The sequence below is a fragment of the Trichosurus vulpecula genome, chromosome 5, assembly GCF_011100635.1.
Source record: "Trichosurus vulpecula isolate mTriVul1 chromosome 5, mTriVul1.pri, whole genome shotgun sequence".
NCBI lineage: Eukaryota > Metazoa > Chordata > Mammalia > Diprotodontia > Phalangeridae > Trichosurus > Trichosurus vulpecula.
This window is the reverse complement of record NC_050577.1, coordinates 5,342,548-5,367,711: the sequence shown is the minus strand read 5'-3', so window position 1 is coordinate 5,367,711 and position 25,164 is coordinate 5,342,548. Positions and strand designations below refer to the sequence as shown.

At 46.5% G+C, this 25,164-nt stretch overlaps 1 protein-coding gene across 1 annotated transcript in view; it reads left to right on the top strand.

Annotated features, from left to right (window-relative positions):
- THSD7A (thrombospondin type 1 domain containing 7A) overlaps positions 1-25,164 on the top strand; it is a 353,889-nt gene that overhangs the window by 314,862 nt on the left and 13,863 nt on the right. Inside the window, exons 15-22 of the mRNA XM_036760403.1 lie at positions 3,159-3,343; positions 7,519-7,652; positions 11,634-11,787; positions 15,473-15,614; positions 17,753-17,868; positions 22,121-22,238; positions 22,661-22,806; positions 23,399-23,573. Of these exons, the coding sequence (XP_036616298.1) occupies positions 3,159-3,343; positions 7,519-7,652; positions 11,634-11,787; positions 15,473-15,614; positions 17,753-17,868; positions 22,121-22,238; positions 22,661-22,806; positions 23,399-23,573 (1,170 nt within the window). The remainder of the gene's footprint in view (positions 1-3,158; positions 3,344-7,518; positions 7,653-11,633; positions 11,788-15,472; positions 15,615-17,752; positions 17,869-22,120; positions 22,239-22,660; positions 22,807-23,398; positions 23,574-25,164) is intronic.

Here is a 25,164-nt window from a genome sequence, read left to right as displayed (position 1 = left end):
CAAAATCCTCAACTCTCTTCAAGGCTCAGCTCAGGGGCAACCACCTTTCCCAGGAGGAACCATGCCCATTTCTGAGTATGCTTCTACCACCAAATTTACTCTGTGTCTATTTTTTACTTGCTTAATTGTGTTCATGTTGTTGCCTCCTCCTCCCTAGTAGAATGGAAACTCCCTGAGGGAAGGAACCATTACATAATTGGTATTCCCCAGTTCCTAGCACACAGTCTATGTTTTACAAATGAGTGGATGCTGAATTCAATTGAATTGATAAGCATCAAGGGACCCACTACTAATGGACTTGTTGAGGGTAGAAGGTAAAACAAGCACATGAGAGAGACAAGCCAAGAGAAAAGCTACTCTTCTTCTTGGGCCTTCCAGACAACATCTCCCGTCCTTCTCAGGACTCTCTACAGATTCTGGGCATCTGGGGCTCAGCCTTGGAAGTGCCATGGAAGGGCACGTAACACCGAAGAAGGCTTAATTTGCACAGGAGAGGGGAGTCACTGCTGGCTGATTATCCCAGTAATCAGAACGATGTTGCATGAGCACTTGTCTGTATCAGAAGGTGCTCTGTGTCAAGTGGGTTCTGTTCTTCTTCTTTAACTTTGGGAGGAAAATTTCCTTCACCAGCCCAGTATGTCCCATGTGCACAGCCCTAAGGGGCCAGAAAAGCTTTTCCAGGGGCCGAGAGAAGTTGGTATCTGCTGCCTTTCTCTTTTGTGGAGAAGAAACTGTCCCAAGGTGGGGTGGGCTGTTGTCTGGGATGGAGGAGTGACTATCCAGGAGAGTTTGCTCAGCATCCCAGACTTATTTGCTTATCTTTGATTTGACCGGTACTAGGGTGTGTTGGGGAAGCACCGAGCTGGAAGTGAGGAGACTGGTTCTAGGCTTCATCCACCCCACCCTTGACATGCATGCCCTTGGACAAATCACTTACCGGATTTAGAGCTGGAAGGAAGCTTAAAATGTAGAGTAGTAAAAGTGAGAGAGACTTGTTTGGTCATTTCCAATCCATTTATTTTACTCACATATGACAGAAACTGAGACCTGCATAAAGGAAATTATTTACCCAAGGTCACACAAGTAGTGTCAGAATTAAATCAAAGTCTTTGGGCTTCAGATTCAATGTCCTTTCTTTGCATCAGGCTGCCTCTCCTTAACATTCCTTCCCTGGGTCTTAGCTTCCTTATCTGTCAACTGGAAACAAAAACATCTCTTCTCCCCACTCCTAGGTTTGCTGGGGGTGGGGGAGGGGCATCATATGGCATAATAGCAGTATGTTATGCTGTCTCAGTCACTCAGTGTAGAATCAAGGGACATGGGCTTGGATTCTAGTTTTGCAAATTGCTACTGACACAAAGCTGAGAGAGACAGCTAGCACCCTGGAGGAGTATTCAGAATGAGAGGCCAGAGCATCTGGTTAAATCTAAGGAGATAAAATTCAGCAGGGATAAATGTAAAGTACAAGTACCAGTAATCAACTTCCTGAGTCCAAGATGGGGCAGCAGTGGTCTTGAAAAAGACCTGGGGGTTCTAGTGAGCTACAAGCTCAAAGATTTATCAGTATGATGTTGTGGCAATTTTTTTAAAAAAGCTAATGGACCTTGAGCTTCATTAAGAGGGGCAGGGCTTCCAGAATCAGGATAGAGATGGTCCAGCCCATGGTGCTCTGCTCTGCTCTCATCAGATCTCATCTAGGAGATTATTGCTCAGGACTGAGCACCACTGGCTAAGGATGTTGGATAGCTTCAGAGTGTCCAGAGGACAATGAGCAGGATGATGAAGGTCATTGGGTCCAGGACACAGGAGGGGAGGTTAAAGGAACTGGAGGTGTTTGCCCTGAGAAAATGAGACTAAGGGGAGCATGATGTCTATCTTCAAGGGCTGGCAGTAGAGAAAGGACTAGACTTTCTCTATTCAGCCCCAGGGGACCAAACTAAGCTCATTAGGTGTGAGTAGAGGCTGGATGTCAGGAAAAGCTTCCTAGCCTTAAGAGCCATCGCCAGGTAGAATCAGCTGTCTCCAGCGGTAGTGCCCTCCTTCTCTCAGGGGTCTGGCTGGAGGATCACACATGGCAGACATCAGAGTAAGGATTCTGCTTGTGGATGGGTTGGACTCCCCTGCCAAGGAAGTACATTTGGACTCTGAAATTCTGTGATTCTAGGACACTTTTGTATGACCGTGAGCAGGTCATTTTATATTGAGGAAGCCCTGGCTTCCTCATCTGTCCAGTAAGAGGATTATGCTAGATTCCCTCTAAAGTCCCTTCAGACCTTAAACCTATGATCCTAAAGAGAGCTAGCCTCAATCAGGGAAGACCTGAGTTCCAATCTTGCCTCTGGTATCTAGGAGCAGTGTGACCCTGGATAAGCCACTTCATCATCTGTTTCCTCGGTTTCCTCATCAGTTAAATATAAATATAGCAGTGATAGGACCAGGTTATTGGGAGGCCGTAATGAAAGCAGGCACCTTAAGGACTTTGTCCTTCTCCAAGTACTATGGAAGTATCAGCAATCACCATCACTCCTCCTGGGATTAACGAGAGTCGAGCACGTGCTGGGACAGGTTACCAGCGCTGGAAACACGGAAGAGAGTATCACCGTTAATTGGCTTTGCCTTGTTCTTTCATGAGTCTTGGCTGTCTGGGGAAAGGGCGCAGGAGGTGCCAGGCTGGCTGGGTCTTTGTGGATAATGATTGGCATCTGCTGGCATCTTGTCTCAGAGAAGCCCGGAGCCTAGATATGCCCACCCTGCACTTGGGTGACGTACCCTGAGGGGATTTCAGAGTAAAATGGTCTATATATTTTTGGTCTAAAACATCTCATTCCGGTAGCTTGAGAATAAGGTGGCAGGAGACGGGTTATTGCCAAGTAAATGTGAACTGTCAGAAAGTCAAAGATGCTGGAATCCGGTGAGCACGAATCCTCAGCAGACAGCATTGCAGACGCTTGTCTGTTATTTTAACACTGTTTCTGCATGGCGGTGTCACTTCCCTGTAGACTTTAATTTGAGATTAACAATGAGGAAATCTCTGCCTTTCCACGCTCCTGTCCATTCAGTCACTGAGCCCTTTAAATAAAGAGCACAGTAGGCGCTGGCTAGAAATTGTCAAGCTGCACAGATACGGTTTTGTGTTTGTTTCCTTTCTCTCTGCTCAGGTTACATTGAGGAAGCCTGCATCATTCCCTGCCCTTCAGACTGCAAACTCAGTGAATGGTCCAACTGGTCTCGTTGTAGTAAGTCCTGTGGCAGCGGAGTCAAGGTTCGCTCCAAATGGCTTCGAGAGAAGCCATACAATGGTGGCCGCCCCTGCCCTAAGCTGGACCATGTTAACCAGGTATGTGTGCCCCACCTGGGCTTTTTTAAGTATCTCCTCATAATCCAACTGGGCCTGCATAGCAAAGCCCACCACCCATATTATTTACTTGCCATAAAATGAAACTGAGGAAATAGCAGCCCCCATCCTTAACTGACCAGCAACACGGTCCTGGACACATTTGACTGAGTTGTTAGTGGCATCAATTGTAAACTGGTAAAGAACCAGTTTAAAATATCACAATGGTTATTCAAGACACTTTTGATAATTGCACAGGATGGGACAGTCTAATCTTTCAAATGTCCCTTGTCACCATCCTGCAGATGGGTCCTAGGGCATCACCTTCTCTACCTCCAGGAATACTCTCAGCCTCTTAATGGAATTGAATCAAGGGGAAATGATACGCATGAGGTGGAGGGAGGCATCCTTTTTCCAAAGCAACTAAGGGGAAGGGAAGCAGGACCCACACACACACACACACACACACACACACACACACACACACACACACGCACACACACACTCCTCACTGCTGCATCCAGTCTGACTCAGTCCTTATTTTCAGAGGTCACTAATCCTGCACTAGGAGCCAGTTGGTTTGGGGATGCAGCTCTGCTGCCATCTGCTGGTAGCCAGAATAACTTCTTACAGGGGTTCAGCTCCTTTCTAAGATCTTCATGGAGGTTAATAAAGCTAAATAGCGGGATCTTGGGATAGTCTCCATAAAAGGGAGCCATTCCTGGATTCCTGGCTTAGAGCATCAGTCCCAAGCAGGATGACCAAGAGAAACCATCAGTGCCATGAGAGAGGCCCTGGGTCTGTCTCAAGTATTGCCATGGTGCCAGAGCCCTTCAGCCTCTCCAAAGTCCCTCAGATTATTCTCACCACAAGCAGGAGGACCGAGTTGTGTTAAACCTGTATGTATGTGTGTGTCTGTTTTGTGTGCACATACACAAACACAGACAGATAAATAAAGACCATGTGCAGGAAGGCAGCACGGATAGCACAGCCCACAAACCAAAAATGCTGGATTTGGCATCAGAAGTACTGAGTTCAAATCCCAGCTCTGATACTCCCCAAGTGACTCCAGGTCACTCATTTAATGCTTTCAGCCTCATCAGTAAGTTGAGGAGGTTGGACGAGTGGACCCGTGGAGTCCCTGACAGTTTTAAGTTTTCCATCTTCAGGCTTTTAAGAGCATTACTCCACTATCTCATGGCATGTTTTCCCTGGAAAGTTGCCCAGCCCATCCATCCCTCCTTGCTTGTGGCCCAACTGCTGTTTGAGTCCTGACCAGACACATATTTTAAAGGCAATATTGATGGATTGAGATCCCAGCTCATCAAGAGACTGGCCATGATCAAGGAAGATGCGCAGAGAAAATGACCATTGTTAGAACACCTACTATTGCTGACAGTTGCTAGAATAGTCCTCCCCCAACAAAATACATTGCAAAATCAGAAAACATAGTTGGAGAATTGATTGGTAAAGCATCTTGAAAATAATTTTCTGAAGTCATCTGCAAAGATCTGCCTTCCTTCTGCCTTGACACTTATAATTGCTAATGATACCTTTGTACCAAAATTATGTATTCCTCAGGAAGCTACTCTGAGGCCCATTTTGCTGGGAAATGGTCTGTGGGGAGCCTGATTTCCCGCTCAGGCAGCAGATTCTCATTTCCTGAGTCTGAATCCCATCCTGGGACTGGCCAACAGTACACGCTGAGCATGCAGGTTATTGCAGAGATTTCTAGGTGCTCTGGTCACCACCCTTGCCTTGTGCTGAGTCCTTGGCTTGGCTCTCAGGCTGCTCCATTTCTGTCTTCCATGGGTCAGTCTCCCTCCTTTGGAGCCCTCCTCGTGGGACCCAGACTCCCTGGGGAGCCAGGAGTATAACTGACTTTGGAGAGCATTGGGTGCTGTCCTCCAAAGCCTGGGCTGGAGTGTTTGTTGTTGACAAGCAAAGCAAACTGCTCCCTACCTAACCCCAGACCCATGCTGTTTAATGCATCCTGTAAGGCTGACTTTGTAGGAGAGGGTGAGGCTGGGAGATAGGTCCGAATTCCACCTTTAACACTTTCTCATTCAGGAAAGATAATTCACACATGGTTAAATGGATTCAGAAGAGAAGCAGGAACCCGCACTCTCTTAGGCAAGCTACTTTGCCTCTCTGGGTCTGTTTTCTCATCTCTAAAATGGCCACAATATGACTTGCAGTGTCTCGTAGGGCTGTGATGGGGCTCAAAGCAGGCACTGTCAAAATCACAGAAAAGGAAGAGGTCGTCTTTTGTTTTGACTTTACCCTCCTACTATGGTTCCTTCACTGACATGTCTGTCTCTGATTTTTCTCCCTCCGCTGAACAACCTCGTCTCCCCAGGCTCAGGTAAGAGTCTCAGGAGCACCGGACTGACCGCTACCTGTTTCATTCTCCCCCTTTATGAGTCTTGGCATGTTTGTCCCGGTGCTGTGTTCTTTCCTTTCTGTCTTGGGGTGCGGGTGTGGGACAGGCTGGTGATGTTAACACCAGGACTGGGGAAGAGACTAAAAGCTGCCTCAGTCGTTCCAGACCTCAGCCCGCCTGTGCCTCCACTCTCCTGCTGCCCGCTGCTGTGGGCTGGGGAAGCTTGGAGGAGGAAGGAGTGCGAGGGGGTCCCGAGTACTCTGGCCCCAATCAGAGGTGGGTGAAGGAAGCAGAATGAGACACTCATTCCATCCTCCCTTCCCTTCAAGACCCTCACAAACAGCTGTCTTTGTCTTCTGTGTTTTCTTTCATTTGACTGGGGACCCAGCCTTTAAAATGAATAACACCATGTTCTAGTCTAAAAGGTTAGGTGGGAGATCCAGAGACTCCAGGATACCTGCTCAAGGTTGCTGATGGGGAGGTTCCTGGTTGGGGGAGGGGAGCAACATGGGAAACGCCCATTCGGGCAACTGCTGGGGAAATTGCCGATTTTGGGCGGGGAGAGCAATGTACAGGGTAGGGCAGGGAAGGAGCTTGCCTCATTACGCTGAAGGACGGCCGGTGCTGTCAGGCCCTCTGATTCAGCATCCTCTGAATTTGGCGCCCTGGGACGAGGTTCTGTTTGCCCCACCCTGGTTCTGTCTCCACTGGGCTCTGTCTGGCTAGTCAGTGGAGTCATGACCACTTTCTACTCTTCCCTTTAGATTTTGATCTTTATATGTGCACAAAAATGAACCTTAAAAGGCTTTTGCTTGTATTTTTCACTAGTAATGTTGTCTTGTCACCAAGTGCCTCCTCGCAAAGGACAAAAGCCTCCACACATACCATGATGTATGAGGCTGCCCAAGGAAGAACCCATGTGGCTCAAAGCCAGCGTTTCCTGTCTTGGGGTCCATTCTGTTCCAGAGGCTTCTGGGACCAGCGCTTGCACTCCGTGCTCACTGTTCCCTTTAGTAAGCATAGGGTTCGAGCCATCAATCCCCAGAGGACCGCGATGGACACCCAGTGTGGGCAGGCAACGGCACAGACGCCTTGGATGCTTGGACAGGGTGCTGGTGCAGCCAGGAAACTGAGGCAGGCAACGCAACCTTCCTACCACCTGAGGGAAAGTAGGGGAGGAAGTTTGCCTCCCCCCACCTTGCCTTGCTTTCTGGTGGAGAGGGGAAAACTCCTTAGCCCTCATTGCCTCATGGTCCAACAGCTCGGCCGAGCTGAAGAGAGGACTCCCTTGGAAGCCAGAAGAAGCCGGGATGCCAGCCCTCTAGGGACAGCATCGTTAGGCCTTCGCCGTTTAGCTTAGCAGAGGTTGGTCGGCTCAGAACCAAAGCCCGGTTGTGGCCCAGATGTGGAAAGTGTACGAGGCAAACCCTTTGTCAACAAATGTGATAATTTCATGCACACCCCCAAGCTGGTAACAGAGATCCATCCCAGCTAAACAAAACCACATTGCCCCCCCCCCCGCATTGGCCTCATGGGGGGAGGGGACAGGGTGCTCTCTCTTCTCTCCTCTCTGTCTCTGTCTCTCTCTCACCATCTGTCTCTGTCTCTCACTGTGCATCTCTGTCTCCTGTTCTCTGTTTCTCTATCTCCCCTTCTCTCTACTTCCCACCTTAGCTGCTTCATCCCTCGTTCCAGGCATCCCCTGTTGCTCTCAGAAATCCCATCCCAGCTGCAGCTTCCTGCTTACTCACCCTGGGGTAGCCGGGGGAGCCCAACTAACTGAGCTTCCCCTGTGTTCCAGGTGTACGAAGTGGTCCCCTGTCACAGTGACTGCAGTCAGTATATATGGGTCAGTGAGCCCTGGAGCGTCTGCAAGGTGACTGTGGTGAACATGAAGGAGAACTGTGGAGAAGGAGTGCAGACCCGGAAAGTGAGGTAAAGCCCTTTGCAAAGGATGCTCTTCCAGTATGTAGCCCCCAGCTGCCCCGCCAGACCTTCCTTTGGGGATGAGGGTTACAGGGACTCTGAGAGCATCTGCGCATGACTGTGAGGGGCTTTCAGTCCTTGACAGAGGGGGCAAATGAGGGCGGTGGCAGGGCAGATCGTGGGCACAGTCGGAGGTGAGTGTCGGACGGGGAGGGTATCAGTGGAGTGGCTGGAGGTCCTGGGCAAGGGACTGATGCGGTGGTCACCCTTGCGCACGAGCATGGTCCCAGCCGGGCACACAAAGATGGCAGATGGCTGGCCGTGCTGCCCAAGGCCAGCCCCACCGATTTTGGAGAGGCAGACAGCCGGGCCTGCAGGTCAAATCTGGGAACCACAGCAGCTCACACCAAGTGTGGAGGGTGTCCCCGGAGAGAGCAAGCACGAAGCATGATGCTTGTAAAATGCCCAAGGAACTAAGGAAGTTGATAGTACCGAGGAGCTGGAGGGGCAGAGACCTCAGAGGCTATATCATTTCCTCACCACGCCCCCCCTGCCATTTTCCCATTGAGGAAATGGAGGTGCAGAGAGATGGAGTGACTTGCCCAGGGTCACATAGAAAGTAAGCTTTGGAGGTAAGATTTGAACCTGGACTCCAGAGCAGTCTCTACTGTGTCTCTTTAATCCTCTTTCTTCTCAGCCTATCCTCAATATAGAAAAATTAATCATCACAAACCACAGAATCATAAGATTTTGCATATTCAATCATGGTACAATTTACTCAACAAATATTTTAAGCTTCTACTCTAGGCCATGCTGCATGGCATAGTGTGATAGTATGTTGAATCTGGAAGGAGGAAGACCTGAGTTCAAATCCCCTCTTGCCTATGACTTAGCTCTGTGACTCTGGGCAAGGCACCTACCCCCAGGAATGCCTTTGACACTGATCTCATAGAGCTGGGATATGGATCAAATGAGATCATCTATCTCACACAGTCGGCCTGCCTTGAGGTGCTCTCTGAGGTACAGGGGACAAGGCACTGAACGCAGTCTCTGGTATAGTCTGCATTCCCAGAATCACACACTGATCACTTAGTGCCAATAGGAAGCATCTCTAAATTCCTTAGATGGGAGCTTGGAGGCCAGGGACTGCTGATCGTCATCATCAACACCATATTGAGAAGGAGGGCACATTGGGCTTTAGGTAACCGACTGCAAGGCCGGGAGCTGGTGCTGCTGGGAAGCAGCCTGTATCCATTGCTTTGCCCACTATGTCCGATGTGTCCCTGTGAGCCCTGATCCTAGCCAGGCCAGTGGAAAGGATTCCAGTGCCCCTCCTCCACTCATGAGCACTCCCCGGTCCCAAAGGGGGCAGCCATCATCCTCAGAATCTGCTCTTTCCAGATGATTCTAAGTGATCTGGGTCTTCAAAGTGCAGACTAGAGAGAGCAGACCTGTCAACGTGGAGATCATGAACAGGTATTTTCTCCAAGAAAACCCCCCATGACAAGCCTCTACTTAGCTTCTCTGGCTTTTGTTGATGACTTATTCTCTGGGATCCTAAGCAGGTCTTCCCTTGGGGCTCCCCTAAGCACAAGGATTCTCCCGAGGTCTTTATTCAGTAAATCACCTTTTTAGAGAAAAGCAGGGAAATATCACAACACCATGTTAAAAGATGTAGGGCTGATCAGAAGCTGCCCTTGGGCCATCCTGTCTCTTCCAACATTACACTGGAGGTACCCCTATCAGATCTTAACTCCTTAGATGCAGGCACTTGGATGAACTCAGAGGTCCCTGTGTCCCCCAGAAGGAGCAAGTTTATCTAGACCTGTCTCAGTATTCATCTTCTGGTGACCTCTCGGAGACAGGGTTGTGATCATCTTTGAAAGAGTCATCCAGCTCAGAAATGGGTGGGCATAGAGAGCCACCAAACAGATTGGTTAACAGATGCCCTCCTCAGTACCCTGAGTCCGTTGAAAAGTTCATTACATGTGACATTAGCAAGAGAGATCAAGTCAGTATCTCAAGCCTGCCAAGGCTGGTAGGTCCATCAACAAACATCTAATCAATGCTTCCTCTGTGGCAGGCCCAGTGCAGGGTGCTGGGTATTCAAGGACAAAATAAACCAGTCTCTGACCTCAAGGAACTGTCATTCTGCCATTGGTGAAGACCTCATTCAACAAGGGGAGTTTTCTCTCTCTCTCTCTCTCTCTCTCTCTCTCTCTCTCTCTCTCTCTCTCTCTCTCTCTCCTCTCTCTCTCTTCCCCTCCCTTCCCCCCTCCCTCCTCCCTCCCTCCTCCTCCCCCTCCTCCTCCTGCTCTTCCTCCTTGTCCTTCTCTTCCTCTATGCCTCAGGAGGTGGTTTCTTAAGTTGCTCTGGCCATAAACATTCCTTGTTGGTGTCTAGCCTTCTGAAGCTGGTCACTAGATGGCAAATCCATAAGATATCCCCAAACTCATCCCTGAAGCTTTTTTACCTTGGCAGGACATAGCCAAATGTAGGCTCAGCTGACATCATTGTTCATGCATAAGGGTCATCTCCAAGGCATGTCTGGAAGGCGAAGCCCAAATGGTGTCTAAAGTCCATCACATACTGCCCTCCAGGTGAAGAGCATGGAACCCTAGGATCCAGAGTGAGAGTTAGCTGAGACCTCAGAGGTCCAACCCTCCTTTTATAGATGACAAAATGGAATCCCTGACTAGTCAAGTGACTGACCTGAGGCCATACTGCTAATGAGCAGAGGAGCAGGAATTCAAACCCAAGCTTTCCCCAGCCCCCTTCCCACCACTGGATTTTCGTGATGCCCTAGGGTACTTGGAAGTTTAGAGGGGTCATTCTTCCTGTACAGTGTTTGTACACCATAGCCCAAAAAGTGCTGGGGCAGCTTGATGGCACAGCAGATAGAGAATCTAGAGTCAGGGAGAGCCAAGTTCAAATCTAGCCTCAGGTACTAACTAGCTATGTGACCCTGGGCAAGTCATTTCACCACTGTCTGTCTCAGTCTTCTCATTTTCAGAATGGGGATGGTGATAGCACCTACCTCCCAGAGTAAGCTATGAAAATCATATGAAAGCACATCTATAAAGTGTTTTGCAAACTTTAATGTCCTATATAATTGCAATCAGTATTTATTATTATATGTTATTATTATTATGACTGCACCTGGAGTTCTAATTCCAGCTCTTCTTCATTGTTCTATGTGACCTTGGATAAGTAAAGTCACCTCTTGGGGGCCTCAGTTTCTCCATCTATAAAATGGGAGTGAATGTGAACAAGATGATTCCTGAGGTCCCTTCTCCCCCTGAATTCTCTGGTCTTCTGATCATAGAAGCCTAGGACAGGCACATTGACTGGTCCGCCCCAGAATTTTCCGGTTTGCTATGAATAGAGTTTTGAGAATGAAAGGACTCGTGGAAAGATGATGGGACATCTAACTTTAAATGCTCATGTTTAAATATATATGTATATCTATGTACATTCACATGTGTGTGTCTGCTTTACATGGGCTCATTTATTCACAGTGGTTTTTAAATGGACAGTGGGACACTTATCTTGGCCCAGCCTGTGAAGGCCAAAGAGAAGGGCTTATCCTAGGGGAAATGGGGAGCCACTGAAGTTGGTTGAGTAGGGGGGTGAGGCAGTCAGAGAGTGTTTGAGAAAGATCACTTTGTCCCAAATGAAGGATGGACTGGAGGCACAGGGAGAGGCTTGAAGCAGAGATACCACTTTCCGTGACAGTAATGCGGGTGATGGGTGAAGCCTGACCCGGGCACTGCCAGGTGAGTGGAGAGAATTAGGATCAATAGGGGGAGAAGACAATCAGGCAGGCAGCCAGCATTTAGCAACTGCCTACTATGTGCCTGGCAGTCTTGGAACCCTGAGGAAATGTGGGGGCTCCTGGCATGATTGATCTGAGGAGCAGCTGGTCTCAGCCTGATCTCTGTGATTGCTGATAGGCTACCTCGGTTTGTTCATATGTGACTTTCCTCCTAGGTGCATGCAGAACACAGCCGACGGCCCCTTGGAGCCAGTGGAGGACTATCTCTGTGACCCCGAGGAAATGCCCCTGGGTTCTCGAGAGTGCAAATTGCCCTGCCCAGAGGACTGTGTTACGTCTGAGTGGAGCCCTTGGAGCGGGTGCTCACTGGTAAGGGGGTCCTTGACCCTTTGTCTTTGTGACCCTTAAGCTACCCCTGCCTAAGACTGGGTAAAGAGTGGATGACTTGTGGCTACATGCACAGGGACGGGGGCAGATCATCAGTGCAGGTAACAGGAGTTTGCAAGCCTCCTAAACTGTGGTTCCTCATCCATCTACAGGATACAGTTGTGCCTCCTAATACCAACAAGCTTCCCTGCACCTAGACAAACAGTCACACAATTCTTCCCCACACGTTCCCTACTGCCTGCCCTCTCTCCCAACGTGGGGCCCATAGGGTCGCTCTCACCTTCTTTGGACAGTATAGACCTGTCTGCAGGTACTTGGCAGGTTAAGAAAGGAAATCTCTTCAGGCAGGTGGGAGAATGACAAAGCTCAACGCTATCGTGAGGCTGCTCTCATCAGCCTCGCATCCGTTTTGTTCCATGTAGATGGCAGTCTCCTCTGCCCAACAGCTGATGTCCCTAAGTGAGAGCATCAGTGTTTAGAAGGCAGCGATGGGAAAGGAATGGGTGCCTAGGAGAATGAGGCCTCAATAAACCCGGCTGTGTCTGCTAACTCCAGGCCTTCCTTGGTGCCTGGAAGCCCAACTGAGAATTTTCAGTCGCACAGCCTGGAAACTTTCCAGGGGCTTTCCCACAGAATCCCAGCAATGGGATCATTCCCAACAGAGCTGGTTTGTCTTCTAGGAAATGTGACTTACAGTCTGGTGCTTTCAAAGGTTGCCCATTTCAAAACTATAGAGAGAGAAGTGTGAAACTGATGTGTAACTGGGAAGGAGACTAATGGTCTAACATGGAAAATGGATGATAAGATTTATCATCAGGGCATTTGGGGTTTTCTCAGCAAAGGCATTGGAGGTGTTTGCCATTTCCTTCTCTGGCTTATTTTACAGATGAAGAAACTGAGGCAAATGGGGATAAGTTACTTGCCCAGAGTCACACAGCTAGTAAGTGTCTGAGGCCAAATTTGAACTCAGGATTTGAACTTCCTCATGCTCTCTCCAATGCAGTGCCACCTAGCTGCCCTAGGGCATGTTTACCTAGGAGGAAAAATCTATTTTGCATCCCCAGATTTTAAATTGCTGGAGGAGGTAAGGGAAATAATCTGGGTACATGGGAGAATGAGAGATGGAAGTAATCATGAGCCTTAATTTGTGAATAGGCCAAATTCCCTTACCATAATGGAGTTTAAAGCTGGACTCTATTTTGAATCTGCACATGTGTGTATGTGAGAGAGAGAGAGACAGAGACAGAGACAGAGAGACAAAGAGAGACAGAGACACACAGAGAGAAAGACAGAGAGACAGAGACAGAGAAAGACAGAGACAGAGAACAGTTGGCTAAGAATAGAGTTCCAGAGTGAGCACAATGTTTCCCACTCTGCTTTGTACCTTTGCACCCATTTCTTCCACTAGGAAACAAGTCTTCTTGCTCCACCATCTCTTCCCAGTCGGATTCACATCACTCTCTCTCTCATGCTCTGACTTCCAGCTAAATTCAATTCAGTTTTATTCAACAGCCAATTTTAAATTCCTTCTCTGCACAGACATTTGTTCAGAAGTGAGAAGTGGGATTATAGGGACAAGAATGAGCCAGTCCCCATTCTCTAGGAAATGTAAATGAAGGTGAAATAATTAAAGGAGTGAGGAAGAGAGAAGAGAAACAGCTGAGCACAGACCACAGTGGGCCGGAGGGATTCTTCCAAAGAGCCTGGGACCTGGATGGTCATTTTCAACAGGACTATTTCTTGAGTAGATGGTTGGACTCTAGTGACGCAATCCAGCCATTAGTGATGGGTGTGCTGGTAGTGAAGAACCTGAGTAAGGACTAGCTGTCATCATTCTAACATGTCATCAGGGATGCATACTGGCCCACAACATCTATCTTTTTCTGTGATCAAGGGTTGGTCTCCCAAATGCACTAGTAGGTTCCCATCCCTAGAAGGCTTCAAGCAAATGCTGAATGATCCCTTGCTGTGTATTCTGTAGATTTTTTCAGGTATGGGTTGGACTAGATGATGACTGAGGTCCCCTCCAATGCTGAGATCTTAAAAATTCATGTTATGTTTGTCATCCGTTATAGCCCGTGCTCTTGAGTTACTCTTGCAATATTCTCTCACCTTTACAGGTTGGGTTTCCAAAGGATAGCTACTATTGTCCCTCAGGGACTTGGAGCATATCTTTCTAATGTTCTAGCTCACAAGCCCTGACCAGAGGGCTTTCTCCTGCCCCCTCCATGATTATCCAATAATGTCGATCAACCAGACATAATTAACTTTGAGAAGTAGCATTTACTAAGTAAGAACACTTGGTACAAATCATTGCACAAAAGCTTCTGATGCCTTCTCCCACTAGGACCAACAGAGGTAAGAGGAAAGTGGGTTCAGGGTCAGAGAACACAGCTCACGGCTCCTGCTTGATAAGAGTCCTTTCTTCCCCTTCATGTGGATCATGAAACTCTCCCTAGGCCTGGTATCACTTTCTGCTGGGCTCCTTGTAGAGTGTGGAAGCTGCATTTTCACAATGTTTCTCATTTGTCCTCAGATCCCAGTACAGACAATGGATCTGTCCTATGGATATGGCTGGGATGTGGTGAAAAGTCCAAATTCTCCAACGCTCCAAAGTTCCCAAATTATCCACATGTCAAGGAGGATAGGGAGGGGGGTAGAAAGGAGACAGAGTCACTCTCTCCACCCATCCTGCCCACCAAAAAATTCCTTCTCAAGTGCTTGGCTAGATCATGCTCTTATCTGGCTTTTGTTATTTAGTTGTTTTTCAATCCTATCTGACTCTTCATAACCCCATTTGGAGTTTTCTTGGCAAAGGTACTAGAGTGGTTTTCCATTTCCTTCTCCAACTCATTTTACAGATGAGGAAACTGAGTCAAACAGAGTTAAGTGACTTACCCAGAGTTACACAGTAGTAAGTGTCTAAGGCCAGATTTGAACTCAGGAAAAGGAATCTTCCTGCCTGTGTCTGGTACTCTATCTACTGTGCTGCCACCTAGCTGCCCTTTTCTCTAGCCTGCCAGATGTTTAAATGATTGGGTTCCAAACTCACCTGCTCTTCCATTTTGAAAACACATAGGTCGAAGCAGAGTTTCTTCAGCCATTACCAATAGAGTCCTGGGTGACATCAATTTACTTTATCCAATAGTCTTCACTCCTTCCAAACTGATCAAATCTTTTCCCACACCTCATTAAAGTATTAATTGGTTGACTAATTCAATAGAGAAGTTTAGACCTTGTTCACACCTAGTTCATACCTGTGATTGTTTGAACAAAGAAATCTAGAGTTTTGGTAATGATTGAAGTGGGAGTATAGGACACCCCTCTTACACCATGATGAGGGATTTTTAGAATGGATTCAATAATGGCTGTATGGAGTCTGCGCCATCCGATGGGAAGGACCAGAGGAGCCTCTGAATTCTTAAAGTTGGAAGGCACCTCAGAGATCACCTAAGTCAACACTCTCATTTTACAGATGGGAAGACTGAGGCCCTGAAGGTCAGAATGATGTGCCCAAGATCACAGAGCTTGTTGGTTGTTAGGAAGAGTTGAGACTAAAACCCAGGGGTCCTAACACTTCAAACAGTGCCTTTCCCAGTGCATCTCACTGAGCAATTCTAAGTGGGAAGTCATGGTGTTCAGACTTTCTCTTCTTCTTCTCTCCAAGCCCTGCAATCAAAGCACATTCCGGGAAAGGTTGGTGGATCCACTCAGGCAGGCAGATGAGGGGAAACCCTGCCCTGACACCATCGAGAAGGAGCCATGCATCCTAAATAGAAACTGCTTCCACTATGACTACAATGTGACAGGTGAGCAGGAGGGTGTCCATGATGAAATCAATGTCTGTGAACGGACTGCATTGGCCTGGAAGGGGCCTAGCCAGAAGCATTTGTAGAGGCAAGTATCCACAAGGGCTTGCTAAAAGGCAGTCAGTGCTCTCTGGGAAAGGATCTGTAGGGACTGACACACTTTCTTTCTGTTGTGTGAAGCTCGGTTAGTTGAGGTGGATACAAGGCTTTGAAAACAAACTCACTGCCTCAAACCCTGAAAATGCCTTAAGCGTGATGCCCAAGATACTGTGTCTCCTACTAAGGAAGGCTTAGAAAAGGAAGCAGCCTTGTGCCAGACTGGTCCCCAGAGATCTGCAGGGCCCTCTCTGTCCAAGGACCACAGAAGGCCATAGCGTCCCAAGGCCCTCCTCACCCTAGATTCAGCTCCCGGCTTTAGTGAGCACGGTAGCCGTGCGACTCGGTGCATCAGGAACCTGACTGTTTCTGAAAGGAGTGAAAAGAAAGGGTGCTTTCTGAAATCACGGCACATAACAGAGAGGAGCAATCCAGAAGGAATCATTGCAATTCAATTCAATCTGGAGTTGTGTCAGAGGAAATGGATTTGAATCCTGGCTTAGTCACTATGACCTTGGGCCAGTCAGTTTCTCTGAGTCTCGGTTTCCTCATCTGTAAAATGAAAAGGAGGGGCAGCCTAGATGGGTTCCAAAAGACCCATGTTCATGTTCCCCGTCTAACGCATTCTGATTATGATACTCCGGTTAGTTACTTACCCCAGGGCCTCCCCTCCCCGCCAAACTCTCCAAGACTGTGATCCAGGGAAAGGGTTGATCTACACTGGGAGAAAAGGTCTCTTTTCTATACTATTGAAATTATAGCTCTCATCTAAATAAATTAATCAATTCATTATTGATGCTAACTGCGTAATAACATGGGAGAGCTGAACAAGATGACCTCTGGTGTCCGATCTAGCTCAGAATCTCTAATCTTCTGAGCTCAATCTTACAAGTTTTCATAAAGACTTTACTGTGTGCAAGACACCAGGTTTCCCAAAGACTCATTGTGTGCTATGCACTGGGGACCAAGAAAAAATCAGATAAACGACAAAATGCTTCCATTCTGTTGGGGGGCAGGGAGGAGAGCACCATGTGTATGTGTGAATTAATATGAAAGGCATACAGAGAAAGCAGTCACATCAGCTAGCTACCAGTATTTACAGAAGGGTCTGGCTTGTTTGTGATGAGTGAAAGTGAACAAGATTCACACAGGATGGGCAGGCATGAGTGGGCTGCAATCTGCATTACATGAGGGAATAGCCACACTCCTGAGATCACAGGTCTTTGTTAGTGTTTGAGAGTAGGAAGAAACACTGCTAACCTTGAGGGTGATGCCAGTGTGGAATAGGGCTGCCTAGAGAGAGAGAGAGTGGATGCCCCCTCCCTCAAAGGCAGAGACTGGAGAACCATTTGGTGGTCCCATTGTAAGAGGGATTCTTATTGAAGAATGAGTTGAGGTAATTGGCTTCCAAGATCCCTTTGAAATCTGAAATCCCATGATTCCATGATTCCTTCATTCTCTGTTTGACTTTTTTAAAGGTGGACCTGTAATTTCACAGTATAAGGAGTTCTCTCTGTTGAAATGCCCTAAGCTAATGCAGACTTACAGGTCTAAATAGTTGCTTAAGGGCCCTAAAAGACAGCTAATGAATGTGTCACAGTCAGACCCTGAATTCATCTTCCTGGCTCCAAGCCTGGCCCTCTCTCCATGTGACACTGATTCTCATTAGCTGATGAAAAGGAAGAATATCATTCTAAAAGATGCTGTTGTTATAAAGGAAATACTTTATAAATGACATTTGCTCTCCAGCTCAATGGTCATATCGTCAAAAAAAATGACTCTTACGACTGAGTTAAGATATCATCCACCCTTGGAGGTCCAGGCAGTGAAAAACCTCTCGCCTTCTCATCCTTACACTAGACCCATTATAGTTGGGCCCCATGCACTGGTTCTGGCGCTGGCCTTGGTGCTGGCATCATACAAGCTTGCAGATTGTGAGGCCCCTGGAGCAGTCGCGAATGAAATAGGATCTTCAGGTCACCAGAGCCTACTTAGATATCTGCTTTGAGGCCTTATGTGCTGATGTGCTCTCCCCTCTGCAGACTGGAGCACTTGCCAGCTGAGTGAGAAGGCGGTTTGTGGGAACGGCATCAAAACGAGGATGCTGGATTGTGTTCGCAGTGATGGCAAGTCTGTTGACCTGAAGTACTGTGAAGAGGTGGGTGGATACTTTTGCCTAATAACTCAGTTCATGCTGAGCCAAGTGACCTACACTCCTCACAGTCCCTTGCTGACAGATGTTTTCTGGGCTATTTACAGACTATTAAATGCCCCTCGGAACAAGACTGTGCCTGTCACCACTGATTTCTTCCTGTCATTTCCTCTAGTTTTTTCTTGCTTGAGGTTCAGCAATATGCTAATGAGCCTCTCCTGAGTAAAATACTTGAAGACCAATCAGCAATCTCAGGAATAAAAACAGTAAACCTTACTCAAGGCATTCATTGGGTTTTTAATTGGGTGGGAATTGTGGGCAGTGCCTGGGACACCTGCCAGTGTCACTCATGCTTTCTGTAGGTTGCTAAACATTAATCACATGTGGTCCATAAGTATAGTTAGGTATGAATTTCTAATCTCTAACCTTGTGACCCTACATCTTCACATCTGGCCAAAATAATTTGGAACTTGAACCAAGAAATGGAGTCAGCCCTTGGCACCAAAAAGGCATAGACAGACAGACACTCTCTCCCTGCTCCCCAACTTCTCTGTTTATAAAAGCCATGTTTTCATCTTGAGATATGAATTTTTGAGGCAGGTGCAAACACACCTGTTTACCTTTCTTCGTTTTAATAACTAAGGAGTGACCTCTAAAGTGAATGACATCTAGACTTCACCTGTTTGAAAGAAGACATGCGCCACATGTCTGAAAATGTTAGGATCACATTTAGACGCAGAAAGAACCCTAAAGATCATTTATTCCAACCTATCCATTTTACATAGAAAGAAAGTGAAGCTTAGACAGGGTAAGTAACTTACCCAACATCACAAAGATGGCAAAGCCAGGATTTGAACCCTACCCCTCCGACTCCAAATTCAGCATGCTTTCTACCCCATCACATTAGACTATTGATATCTGACATTTCTAAGCGCAGATGTTATTCCAACTCCCTACTGCTTGAACAAATGGAATGACAAATTCAGAAAGAAAGGTTATTAAGTCCCTAGAAGACTGACTGGTTGATAATTAAAGTCCACCTCCAACGCCTCATCATGGTAGGAAGGTGGCTCAGTCAATCAGTCATCATTTTAGAGTGCTTACTACGTTCCAAGCAGTCAGCCAAGACTCTGAAGGGTTCTCCAAGGGGGTCCCTAGCTATAACAAGTCTTTCCAAAGCATATGTCTATCATCAAAAGAGTAACTGGGCTAATTTCAGGAGGATGCTCACCAGAACATAGAATGTATTTATTTTTGCCATCACAACTCATGAAACTGTCATGTCTTCTAAGGTACAGAGGGGTTGTGATCGGCTTTGGGGGAGGCACTAGCCACCCAGATGAAATCCCAGATCCTTTAACTACTGAACCAGATGTGTAGCAATAATATTTATTTAGTGACAACCTTCTTTACATAATTTTATTACTGTCTTTTGTTTCTTCTACACTTATAACAAGGAATTAAAAGTAGAAAAGAGAAAACAAGTCAGCAAAACCAACAAATATGAGCTATGATAGCTAAGTCTCATAATTTTGAATTGTGCTCTTTGTATCATTGTAGCAAAGGCAGGGGAGATGGAATTAAACAGTACACACTTCCATTTGTCCAATAGAACTCCTAATGAAGGATTAAACAAAAGTTCAGGGGAGAACTAGCCCACACATCTGCACATGTATATATATGCACATCTGCACGTGAGGGCATGTGCACGTGTGTGCGTGCACATACACACATGCGCGTGCGCGCGCGCGCGCGCACACACACACACACACACACTTCCCAAAGCTTGATTGCTTGCCTTCTGCAGAGACTTGTTCTCAAGCCAGCCACAGTAGCTAACTCCTGCTGTTTCTCCAGTCACCTGAAAAATGGTGGGCTTGATCCCCAACATGGAGGAAAATGGAGGTTAACAGCATGAAGCATTACCTCAACATTCAGAGGGCTTTTCAGACATTAACACAACTGACACCTCGGGGTTGTTCTGTCCCATTTTTCCCTTCAAGAAAGAATACGCTGCAAACCTTAGAACATTATATAAATGGATGGTATTTTTATTATTAGTAATCCCAATTACAAGGGATTTGTTATCTGCAGAAAAAAAATATGCAAGGAACATAGAGACATAAGCACAAGCCCAGAAGGCAGTGGTCTTCTCATGTCTGTAAATGATGAAAGTTTCCAATGAGGAATAATGGAACCAGTCACCCCAGTTCATTTCAAAGAGACTCATTTGAGTTATAAGCACCTTGTCCCAACACATTTACACTCTGAGATACATTGAAACAGAATCTTGCCCAAAAGTCATGTAATTAACTCACCATTGGGAGCAGTATTTTTTTTCGAAGAAATCATGCTTCTCTTGGGTGACATCATTGGGATGATTTCCAATGCCCTTTGCTGGGACTCTCCTCACTTTCTCTTCCAGCCTCTTTTAAAACAGAGGTTCTAAGTGAGCCCTGGTGGCTGCTTGATGCTGTTCTTAAACATGAGACAAACCTGCTGGCCATGGGCCTTGGAAATTTGGGCTCATCTGTTTCAGCACACAAAGACACACATTTGCTAAATACGTTTACCTGATGATGACATTCTCAAGTTATACCATGACTATTATCAAGCTCTTTGTCAAATGGCAAAGATAATCCCAAGAGAGGTAGATTGACACAAAATCCAAAGAAATGGAAGCAGAAGGCTCTTGCCAGGCCTTAGAGCATCTACTAATTACTATGACCTTGCACAAGTCACTTAACCTCTCTGTGCCTCAATTGTCTCATATGTAAAATGGGAATAGTTACTTTTGTCTTGCCTGCTCTACAGGTTTGTTGAAAGGGGAGTGCTTTGTACACAGTAATACTAATAAGGGGCATTTCTTTACAGCTTTAAATTTCCAAAGCATTCTACATATTTTGTCTCATTTGAACCTCACAATCTTATGAGGAACATGCTATAAGAATTATTCCCATTTTAATGATGATAGGAGAAATTAAGTGACTTGCCCTAGGTCATTCAATTATCGAAAATTGGAGGCAGCATTTGAACCAGGGCTTTCTGACTTCATAGCTGGTGCTCTATCCCTTAGACCATTGATGTCACAGTTTTTTAGCCTCCCCACTTTGGCCCAATCCTGATAGTTCCCTAAAATGCATTGGACAAAGGTGAGTTTGGAGTCATTGTGCATCTTTGCAAGTGTGCTATTTCTGTCTCCTCTGAGGAGTAAGGGACTAGGGGAAATCCCCAGAAAGCTGTTTAGTCTCTCCTGTACCATTTCATGACCTGTGGTGACAGCCACCAAGAGCTTGAATTTGGGGTAACGCCCAGGGCCTGATGGTACAGACAGCTCAGAGCATCAGGGATGTGCTGCTTTCATCTCTGTACCATCTCATCACTAAAGACATATGCTGGTGTCTAATACCAAAGCTGAAAAGCCAGAGTGCCTTCACTTTAAGAATAGAAATAAACCTTGGGATCACAGATAATGAAATAGCCAACAATAGGGTTGCCAACATTTCCCGATGTGTTCACACAGATGCATCTCCTTCAGCCTGTTCCCCTGCTCTGGCTCAGCTTATTCTCAACTGCACATTAGTCAAAGTCACAATGTTTGAATAACCTATCGATTTACTTCATGCAGGACACAGAGCAATGATGTCTCCACTGGCTCACTATCATTCGTCAAATCTAGCGCTCCCTTGTCTCTCAGGGCAGTGAGGTTCTCTGCCTGCAGCCACCTTGCCTCTGGCTCCCTGGGGCTTCTCATCCTACTTCCTCTACTATCCATTGAAAGGGGGAGATGGAATGTGTGAGCCTCTCTACCATGCCTGGCCCCCTTACTGATGTCCTCTGAGTCAAAGAACGTGCACTGAAGGGGTTCACCACTGTCATCAGAGGGAGAAAACCATGAAATCACAGAATGAGACATTGATAATAAAAAGACAAAGAGGCAGTATCTTTACTGAGTTGCCTTAATTCCTTAAATACCTGGGAAACGCCTCGTACTCTGTATACAGTGCAGGTTTGAAGCAGTAATTCTGCATGGTGCCCATTACCACCCACTTCTGTCTACCCAGCGATAATGTCCAGCAACAGAATTTGCCCAGGAAATGTCCCTGAGTCATCTTTCTACCTTGTGAGCACAGAATGTAGGGGGTGTGTGAGAGGTTGTGCTCAGCGTTTCTCTTCAGCCTCATCAAGGATAGGACTGTATAACACTCAGTGTGAAATACTGATCACTGATTTGTGGGGCATTTGTTTGTTTTTTCAGCTCAGCCTGGAGAAGACCTGGCAAATGAACATGTCCTGTGTGGTGGAATGCCCTGTCAACTGTCAGCTTTCTGACTGGTCACCCTGGTCAGAGTGCACTCAGACATGTGGCCTGACAGGTTGGTCTCCCCTCAGCTGCCAGGCCTGCAGAATTGAGGAACTCCCTTATGCAAGAAGCCCTTCCTGATGTCAATGCTTGGGAAGGCTCAAGTTTTAGCTGGCTGGAAAGTTACTGTATATCACTGACTTAAGGGAGTCAGTGCATCTTGTTGGCTAGAGAGCTAGCACTGGAAGCAGAAAGAATTCAGTTCAAATCCCGCCTCTGACAATTACTAGTTTTTGTCCTTGGATACCCACTTAATAGCTCTGATCTTCTGTCTCCTCCCCTATAAAATGGGAATTAAATATCTGTGGACATCAGATCACAGGGCCATCATGAGGAAGAAATGAGATCATGGGTGCGAATGGTTTTGCCAACTTTAAATCATTACAAGAATGTTGGTTATCATCATTAAGTTAACTAACTTTGTGTCTTTCAAAGGAAAAATGATCCGAAGGCGATCAGTAATTCAGCCCTTCCAGGGAGATGGCAGACCTTGCCCTGCACTGATAGAACAATTCAAACCTTGCCCAGTGAAGCCCTGTTATCGATGGCAATATGGCCAGTGGTCAAACTGCAGAGTAGAGGTAAATGCCTGGAGGAGGTGGAATGAGGCCAGATGCATGTAACCTATAGGGACCTTGCAATTGGGAATTTGACAGTATACAGGTGACGCATTCACAATGTGGTAAAGTGGAAAAGGGTCTGCCCTTAGAGGGAGGACCTGAGTTCAAATCCTGTCTCTATATCACTACCCATATCACCTTGGGTCAGACTTTACCTCTCTAGGCTTCAGCTTCTTTTTCTGTTAAATCAGTGGGTTATATTGGATGGCCTCTGGGTTTCCTTTCAGCCCTAAACCTATGATCCTATGATTTTAAGTGTTTGGCCATAGAATCCCTTAACTAGCCCTAATGTTGAACTCTTCCTGTGCTATAGTCATTCAAAAATTTGGAGAATCCTTTGAATGAGAATTAACTTGCCACTGTTTGATAAAAAAAAAAAAATGAAGACAGTCTGGATGCTCTCCCTGGTGCTGAACTCAGGATAGCAGGTCATTATCTCCATTCATTGCTTGGATTCTGACAGAAGGAGATGACTTAGGATACAGGACCAGTAAGAAAAGGTGTGTTTTCTTTTTCTTTCTCTTCTAATTTCTTCTTTCTTCCTCCTTTCTAGGATGCTCACTGTGGAGAGGGAACTAAAACCAGAAATGTGTCTTGTGTAGTGAGCGATGGATCAGCAGAAGATCTTGGCAAGACTGTGGATGAGGAATTTTGTGCAGAAATAGACCCCATTGTGGATGGAAATAAGAAGATCGTGCTTGAGGAAACCTGTACGCAGCCATGCCCTGGTACGAAGGACAAGATAATGATAGATGCATGGGCTTTAGGAGCTGGGACTGGCTTCAGAGATCACCTGGTGCAATGGCCTCATTTTATGAATGAGAAAAGGAATCTTGGGACATGGTTAGCATTAGATTAATAGATATATTTTCCCAGTTTGAAATAGACTTGTCTTTTATTCTTGATGGGCTGTTCCTTTCTTTCTGAGACATGGCATGATGCACTAGAGCCCATTATTCTGTGACACAGTGAAGACTTCCAAAGATCACATCTGCATTCCCCTTCACATGGTCTTCTTCATCAGTAACACACCATGGCTTTGTGTGTCTCTTTTACTTTTGTTTTTAACATAGTTTACTTTTTCCCAATTATCAAGTATTTATTTTTCTCCCTACCAGCTCCCCCTTACTATGGACAGGGGAGAGGGGGGGCAGAAACCTTTTACATATAAGCATAGTCTAGAAAGACCAACTCCCACATTGGCCACATTCCAAAGTATGGTTTGTTCTCCATAGTTGACAATGATGGCAGCACAGGACATCCTCTCATCAACAGGCAACAGGGCACAATCTCAGCCACCTTCATATGGGACCAGGAGGCATGAATCACCAATGTGCCCATAACTGAAGTAATGAAAGTAAGAGAGTCACACTTAGGTGAGCAGGCCTTCAAGAAGCAGACACAGGCTGCCATCTGGCCACCCCTGAAGTCTTTCCAGCTAGGCAAGACTGCCCAGAGCTTGGTTTCTGCTGGCACATCCTCCAGGAAGCCTGGGCAAACCCACATCCCAAGGATATGGTAGAAGAAAGCTGGTCTTCAGTGGAAGGGAAGGACCCACATGTGTGAGTGTGGATAAATGCACACACAGTACTGTTGCTTTGAGTATTACAAACAACGGAATCCTGGAGACACAGCTTCCTGGGCCATCCTGGACTCAACAGTACCGTTCAGACATTGAGATGGCTCAAATTTGAAGCCACATGGTACAAAAAAAGAGCACCAGTCCTGGAGCCAAAGGCCCTGGGTTTTAATCCTGCCTCCAGTGCTTATGACCTCTATTGACCCCAAGTCACTTAATCTCACTGAGTCTCAGTTTCCTCATCTGTAAAACAAACAGGTTGGACTAGAAAGCTTCTAAGGTCCCTTCTATCTCTCCATCTATGGTACTATGACTTTATAAAGGAAATCACATCCCTCACTATTAAGATCTCCTCATTTTGTCTCTAGCACAAGCATCCTGCATGGGGTGATCAGGCAATAGGCCTGAGGGACTTTTAGAGGCTCTCAGAGGGTATAGTAATGAAATGGTGAGACAATGATAACAACATAGATGATAAGTGTCAAGATGCCTGTGGTTCTGTATCACAAAGTACACAAGATGCTCCACATAGAAGGTAGAAGAAGTAAACCATTTATTCAGACACCAGAGGACCAGATCCCATAACCAAATGCTCAGCTCCCACAGCCAGTCAGTCCTCTTCATCATAACAGCAAGGAACCCAAAACATTCCATACAGAATATCACAACCTGGAGCCTCGCCATCCCAAAATCTCTCCAACCCCCTGCTGGTGTCTCCCCAAAACAAACTCACAGTACAG